This window comes from Sinocyclocheilus grahami, unplaced genomic scaffold, assembly GCF_001515645.1.
Source record: "Sinocyclocheilus grahami isolate Dianchi unplaced genomic scaffold, SAMN03320097.WGS_v1.1 scaffold1073.1, whole genome shotgun sequence".
NCBI classification, from domain to species: Eukaryota; Metazoa; Chordata; class Actinopteri; order Cypriniformes; family Cyprinidae; genus Sinocyclocheilus; species Sinocyclocheilus grahami.
The window spans coordinates 385,821-393,860 of NW_015506252.1; the positions used below are offsets into that span (position 1 = coordinate 385,821).

The 8,040-nt window shown below is 39.3% G+C and overlaps 1 protein-coding gene across 1 annotated transcript in view; it reads right to left on the reverse strand.

The window, feature by feature from the left end:
- helz2a (helicase with zinc finger 2a) overlaps positions 1-8,040 on the reverse strand; it is a 26,216-nt gene that overhangs the window by 14,403 nt on the left and 3,773 nt on the right. Inside the window, exons 5-13 of the mRNA XM_016251853.1 lie at positions 7,696-7,816; positions 7,193-7,568; positions 6,465-7,106; positions 4,424-5,213; positions 4,228-4,303; positions 651-4,128; positions 421-509; positions 124-267; positions 4-35 (exon numbers count right to left, since the gene is read on the reverse strand). Of these exons, the coding sequence (XP_016107339.1) occupies positions 4-35; positions 124-267; positions 421-509; positions 651-4,128; positions 4,228-4,303; positions 4,424-5,213; positions 6,465-7,106; positions 7,193-7,568; positions 7,696-7,816 (5,748 nt within the window). The remainder of the gene's footprint in view (positions 1-3; positions 36-123; positions 268-420; positions 510-650; positions 4,129-4,227; positions 4,304-4,423; positions 5,214-6,464; positions 7,107-7,192; positions 7,569-7,695; positions 7,817-8,040) is intronic.

An 8,040-nucleotide genomic window follows, 5' to 3' on the forward strand; every position in this document is an offset into this window, starting at 1 on the left:
CACAATATGGACACCAACAACAGTTTTTCCAGTCCCTGTGAAAATACACAACAATAATATAATAGGGAAGGAATGGCAATTACAATAGCCTAGGGCCAAAGAAAGTCAGAAAATACTTCTCACCTGGTGGTCCTTGGATAAGAGTGAACGGGTTGGTCAGTGCTTCTCTTATAGCTTTGCACTGACTGTTGTTTAGATGGGAAAACCCAGATGGGAGATAACCGTCAATCTCAAATCTGGCTGTCGTCTGCCTTGAAATGTTGCATCCTTTGAGGAAATACAGTGTTAAATAAAGTAAAACTGCATTTGAAGGGATAATTTTTAAAAAGATGGCTAGTAAATCATTAGTTTTGATAGCAGAGCTTGACATATAGATATGCAAAACATTATAATGAGGCAGTAAAAGTCAAACTGTTGTACCTCCTTCAGAGTTGATTTTCCTGCCCATGGCGATATATTTTACGAGTTTGTTGGCTTTGGTTAGACTGTTAATTGCGTCCTCTTTGCGCCTGCAAATAAAATGTAAAAAGCATAACAATTAATGAAGCATACATATATTGTTTGAAGATGTAGGATACACATAAAACAATACAGTGTACACAAATAGAACATTTTTAATAAGCTATAGTGTCTATCATTTGTAGTCTTACACATCTGGCAGAAGCTTTGGAATCAGCTCCAGAGTAAATCTTGTCCTCTCGCAGAATATGGCTTCTGGAATATTTGTCATAGGCATGTGGTTAATCTGAAAATCAATTTGTAAAATCTTTGGTTCTTTGGAGTCAGTTTCTTCAACTTCCGTAATTATGGCATGGGCCATCCAAGTGATAGAAGGAATATCCATGAGAGCTGTGCACTGAGAGTTTTCCAGAAAGGGACTACTCTGACTTTGGTGAATCTTAGTTCGAATGCAGAGGAAACTGTTCCTAAGGTCACATTCAATAGACCACTGAGATTTTTTGTCAAGCGGAAGGAGAAAAAAACCCTCGTGCGTCTTTTGAGGAGAGGTTTTCCATTTCAAGACTGCATCTTCAATAATAATACTCTCATTTTCAGACACAGCATTGGAGGCTGACTCCATTTCACTCAAAGGTTTCCATATTGCCTGATAATCCATGTACGAGTTGTATGTATTCCTTGATGAGTGGAATGCATATTTTGAAAAACACTTGATTGAATCTTTCACATGCTCCAAACAAATCTCAAATTTTGGATGCACAACAAACAGCTGAATTGCTGGTGTCATTAATCCTCGAGCTGTGGTTGTACCTAGCTGCACCTCGACTGCCTCACCTTGCTTTATTCTCAGCGACAGTTCGGCATAATGCTCAGCATGCATGGGATCAAATTTGTCTGAACTTTTAGCATTTCTCAGTCTTTCCTGGAATTGTCTTGCATGGACTCTTGAGCTGACGTCAAGCTTCTCAATCAGGGGAAACAATATGTCCCAATTTTCCTCTCTAAGAGCAGCTGCTAGGCATTTCCAGGTCTTTGTAGAGACATAGGCCATGACTGAGTTTGGATTTTGTTGTTTCACTTCAGCAAGGATGTGAGGATTGGAAAATGAATATATCCTTCGCACCCATTTCAAGATCATGCAGTTGTTGGTTTCATCAAACTGTGGTTGATCTGCCAACTGAAGATCCCTGTACATAATGTCTAAGTTTTCTGATATTGAGGTTCTGTTAAGTGGGAAGGATAATCTGAAGTTTGTCCCTGACGGATTGAGTTCCACAATGTATGCCACCTTCTTTTCGCTTTGGGTTGAGAGCTTTAATGCAAAATGTAGAGCATTCGCTTTCCTCTCATATGCTGACTGTTGGTCATTTTTCCTGGAAAATTCTATACAAGACAGGTCAATGTCATGAGCTGTGTACCTAACATTGGTCTTGTCAATCACAGAATGAAGAAGGCGCTGCACAATAACATCTATATATCGGCGGACTGGAGATGAGGCCCAAGTATAGCTGTCAAGGTCTAAATCATAGTGCCCAGTTCTTGAGACATGTGTCGAGTTTGATCGCAGAATACATGCCTTGTGACACAGTCTCCTAAATGCAGTAGCAAAAGGAAGAAGTTGGGGGTGAATCTCATCAGTTGAAATGAAGTCAATTATTTTGTAGATATTTTTCTGCTCTGCTGCTGTCTTCAAGCATCTCAAAACAGATTTTAATATGGGGATGGTTTCAGAATCAGAAATCTCAGCCTGAGGGTTTGGCATGGCTGTGCGGTGGATCAAACCTTGGTTATTCAGTTCATGAGACACGTATACACTCTCAGGAGCTCTACTTGAGAAGTGAACAGACAGTGGAATCAAGGAAGCATTTTTGTCAAAAAGGTCAATAAGCTTTTCCCTTTTTGGTCCGTCCTGGCATCTCAGTGGAGTTAAGCTCCTTGTTGTTTCATCAGACAGAAGGCGTTCAGCAACTGTGTGGTTAAACATGACCATCAGCTCTTCCACCATTAGGTGAGATCGCCTTCTTCCAAGAGTCACGTCCTCGTCTGGCATTTTGTAGCACCAGTCGTCCTGTTTTCTGTATTTCCTGTGAACCTCAGCAAAGTTCCATGCTTTCAAAAGGCACATTTCAAGCAGGTCATAATGCTGACGATTGTTTTCAAGGATGTCCTCAGCTTCATCATATGAAAATTTCCTCTTGGAGTGAATGACAGACTTGCAAACTAATCTTTTCTTTATGCAGTTTGTCTTAGTATCCACTTGTATTATCAAGGAGATTGCTCGTCTGTCATGGTTAGGAATCAAACTGAAGAAATTGGCACTCAGTTCTTTAGGGAACATGTGTATTGGCTCCTTTCCACATGGATAGAATGAAGTACACAGCAGTTTTGCATATTTGTCCAGTTCACTGCCTTTAGCCAGAAAGCTAGCAACGTCAGAAATGTGAACTCCTATTTCATAGCAATCACCTAAATCCATTACACTGATTGCATCATCAAGGTCTTGTGAATCGGCAGGATCAATGGTGAATGTTGGGAGCATGCGAAAATCTCTTCTTCGTCCGTCTTCAAATAAATTAAGACTTTGAAAGTCTTGCATCTGTGTTTCTACAGATGAAGAAAGTGTCCTTCTCAACTGAAACTCTATGTTGAGTACATTCAATCCATCATCCAAACTTGTTATTTCTGGAAACAGCCCCACAGCAATGCCCAAGGGATAATGGCAAAACTTCCTCCACTTAAGGACTTTGACAACAAAGAGATATTTTCTGTGTCTCTCCTCATTTATTTTGATAAATTTCTCTATTTTGAGGTTCTTAGGATTTCTTACAGCAATGTGGTTTGGTTTGTCTTTCCAGAATGGTGTGTAGATTTTGGAGATACATTTGTTGATAGGTGTCATCACTTGAGTGTCATGTCTTTCAAGGGTGCAGACAAATTCTTTGACAGTATCCGCACTTTCCAGGATGTTGATTACTTTCCCCGTAGGAGGATTTGATATCTCACTCAGGATCTCCACTGTTACCTTGTCTCCAGGGAATGCCTGTCCAATGTTTTTTCTGCCTTTGATCTCGATTCTTATGGAGGGCTCGTCAAGTGGTTTAGCATAAGCTCGATCAAAATAATCCATGACCAGCTCACAGTGTTTATGTGTTGTAGAGTTAGTAAACAATTGCTCTTCATCTACTTCTGCAATTTGGTTGCTAACACTACTGATATATTGCTCATGTTGAAAAACCGGAAACAAACCTTCCTCTGTCAATGCAACATTGATGTCTTTGCTCTCATCAAGAAGCTCTTGAAGTATTGGGTCTTCTAGGTCTGATATTTCAGATGTAGTTGATTCACTATCGCTGTTCTCTTCAGCCTCACTTCTGCAGAGCTCAGATATCTCAAGGAGATCTTGTTTCAAAGAATCCAAGGTAAAGTTATGGGCACTTCCCTTTTTGATGCAATCCTCTATGTACGATCTCCATAGTCTCCAGCATGTACCGAACTGATGGCAAGAAAGTGCAGCTGCATCTCCAACAACAAATATTTGAGATTGGGCTCTTGTCATAACTGTGTTCAGCACTCGCATGTCATTGAAAAACTCAAGACAGGTCCGGTCCGTCTCCAATAAGCTGTCCTTGGTGTGCACAGTGGAAATCACTATTACTCTGAACTGTTTTCCTGAAAAATATGAGGAAAGGCAGTGTGCTCTGTAAATCACATGCATCAATACTAGTGTGTTTGGCATAATATTACATTTGAGTAATGTATAATTTTTACCTTGCACATTTTCGGCATTCTCCACAGTGAAACGGGGCAGTCTAAGCTGACGCAGTCTTTGCCTTATTTCCAACACCTGAAACACAAAAGAGGCAAAAGCATCTGGTATAAACACACTGACATGAATTTGATACAATAACAGGATGCCATTAATAAAATCATAATATAAATCGGTAAATATCTATAGGTTTGATACCTGTCTGCCATGAGATAGGACACAGACTGATTCTGGATCTTTATCACCCCACTCTTGAGGCCATTCCTCCATTATTCCTTGCACAATGTCAACGACACTTAGAATTTGTTCTGCATTGAACCAGGACATGCTTGTTGGGTCCAAACAGCATTCTCCTCTTACATGATGGAACTGCAAGGCGTGTTGGTGTGGATGAGGAGGCACATACCCTCTAGCCTTGATCACATCACTCTTTCCCACATAAAAATGTGTTGATACAAAATCCACAATGTCCTTTGTGGAACGGTAGTTTTCATTGAAAATGATTCGGCTTTGTTTGGCCACGTCACCGTTTTCAGCTTGGTAGTAATAGAAGAGGCGATTGAGCAGGGTTTGTTCTGAGCATTTGTCTTGTTTCACAGAGAAGAGCTTGGGTCCTATCTGCATGTGATCTCCTGCTAAAACAACACGTGTATGTTTACCTGCTAAGCCCAGTGCCATAAGAGCCTCACACTCCAACATCTGAGAAGCTTCATCGATCAGAATGTGGCTGAAGTAGTTTTCAGGGAGCTTCATGTCATGGAAGAAACGAGCCACAGCAGTTGTTGTTATGACGATTCTTGCGGAATCTAAAACAGCTTTATCAGGAAACTCAAAATGAGTGCCATTTCTGGATAAATGGCAGTACTGTAGAGTGATGCGATCAGTGGATCTGGGATTGCTTTCCTTTGCCTTGATTCTCAAAGGTTTGGCTTCGTGATGAACAGTTGCATAGTCATGAAAATGACCATTTACATAAAGATCAGCAGAACTGTATCAAGAAAAAAAGAGAAACAACTGTAGCTTACAATGACTGCATTAAGCAATTAAATTTGCAGACAAAGTCATTCCAAAATGACACTGCCTTCAAGGTATGCATTTTATCTGTTTATGCATTCTCTGGTAATCAGTTCCATGATCTTGCTGTTGCTTGCACCATGCTCTACTGCTTGTGCGGGAGGAATGCAATTTAAAAACAAATGTATAAAGGCCATTTCACTGTTGATAGGATCAGCACGTTGTGTTTTGGATGTTGGTGTGCCATTATCGCCACAAGGCTTTTTAACTGTGCTAGGCCAGAAACAAACACACTAACCAGCATAGAGATTCATGTTATTCTGAGCTGGAATATATTTTCTGGAATTGCATTTACACAGACAATTTAATGCAGGACATGAATGCATTTAACCTGCAGTTACAAATGCATAATTAATGATTTGATGTAAAAAAACCAAGACAATTTAATGCAGGACATGAATGCATTTAACCTGCAGTTACAAATGCATAATTAATGTTTTGATGTAAAAAAACCCAAGCTGAATACTGATATTTTAAATGATTTGGGAAAATATACTTTAAATATAAAACCTAAAATAATTTGTTCAATCGGCTGATTGATTCAGTAACAAAACACCATTGTGTTTCTAAAATGTAAGTCACTTAATGTTAACCTCTTTTTATTGAGCTGTTCATCGACTCAATATCACCTTTGCAATTGTGCTGATATTTCGAGAAATACATCACTCTTCGTGTGATATTAACTATATCAGATGAGATAAATATAAAAGACATAAAAGTCATATGGGGGCATTAAATATTTTAATGTATGCATGCACATGTATGCATGCACTAAAATGTAAGTCACTTAATGTTAACCTCTTTTTATTGAGCTGTTCATCGACTCAATATCACCTTTGCAATTGTGCTGATATTTCGAGAAATACATCACTCTTCGTGTGATATTAACTATATCAGATGAGATAAATATAAAAGACATAAAAGTCATACGGGGGCATTAAATATTTTAATGTATGCATGCACATGTATGCATGCACTCTCTTGGTGTGTTTTTGTTTGGTTTTTGCGATATACTTGATAATGTCAAATCGCATATCAATTAAACAACAATTACGATATTATTGTAGACGACATATATACCCCTATTCTGAGCTGGTCGTTTCAGGAGGATGACCTACTTCTGTGGAGCAGTACACTGAAGTGCCAATGAATTGTGATGCCTTACCTGTTTGTGTGTGTGCAAATCAAGATTTTGTTTTGTGGCTGCTGCACAAGAACCTGGGCCATCTTTGCAAGGGTTCGAGTTTTCCCTGTTCCAAAAGGTCCATATATCAACAACGGTGGGATGCTGCTTCTGTTGTCTGTTACACTCATAACAAAGTTCATTGCTGCTTGCTGCTTCTCGTTTAACTGTTCTATATCTGACTGGGAAGATATACAGAAGTTGCTGTTTTTCAGATCAGGTAAGACTTTGTCTACGTCGGGGAGATCATCAATGGCCTTGTGCATTTCGCAGAACCATAGACGATTTAGTTGGAAATGGACTTCCATCTCACACTGCTGTCCTTTTTGCAGATTCAGATCAGTGCAGCATTCTTTGGAAAGCTGCAAAATTATTTGTGTCTCAGTGGCAGCATCTTTCAGAAATTCGGCCTCATAAGTATGCCCAAGGTAATCATTATTTTTCACAACACGAACAAGAGATCTGATAGCATGTCTTTTCACTATGAAACCTTGAGGAGTATCAGGAGTGAGTGGGTGAGACAGAGGCACAGCAGCAAGAAGAGCCTCGGGATAAGCACATTTCAATCCAAACCTGTCATCAGACAGGTATTTTTCCAACTGCGCTGTCTCTCGTAGATTCAGACTGGAAATATTTTTGGGACAGAGTGAGTACATTAGAATTGTTATAAATTGTCAAGTATTTGGTTTAGACCTAAGAAATATAAATACCTGCTTAGCAGTTCACCTTCTACCTTTTCCTCCTGATATAAAAAATTGTGCATGTTGTGTTTGTAATTCTCACGGTTAATTGGACTGTTCATCTGATCTATCACGATGAGCTGGTATCTGTTTAGCAGCTCTCTCTCTGCCTCTTCTCTTTTAACAAACGGAATGATTTTCAGGCTTTTCTTATTCCAGGGCTCAAGATTCCTGACAGTCTCTTGTTTTTCTAGTGGAAACTCAGGTTCTGGGCCCTTACATTCATCCTCGCCAACTCTGACTTTGAGTTTCTGACGCAGTATGGGTCTCGTGTTGAAGTCAAACACTACCCATTGCTCATAAAGGCCTGGTTTGTCAGATCTGAAGGACACTGGGATTTCATACTCTGCAGAAACAAATCACAATAACTTAGTTGAAAATAATTAGTGAGCTTGTCAGTTAAATAATTACAGACTTAATAAGTTTAGTAAGTAGTTTTTTTCTGAGTTTTGTAAGAAATAATCAGTCATCACCTGTTTGGTTCTTTTTAAACCAATCACTATTGGAATATGACCGTTCCTCATTGGGGTCTTTGCCGAGGCTGAATTTCGCCCCCAGTTCTCGTTTGAGTAAAGCAATCACTACTAGAGGATCCTGGAAGGTTTTTAGTTCAATTGAAAGTACAGATTAATGCCATTGAAGATGTTGCCATCCTACACTAGTAACACATTTACAGCTGTCTAAACATGTTTAGAAATGCACATAAGCATCATACATTTATCCCACCATATAGACAACATATGCACTTTGGTACAAAACATTTGCTAACACTTTTGTGCTTATGTGCTTGTGTGCTTACAACAAGAACTTGTAAAGTT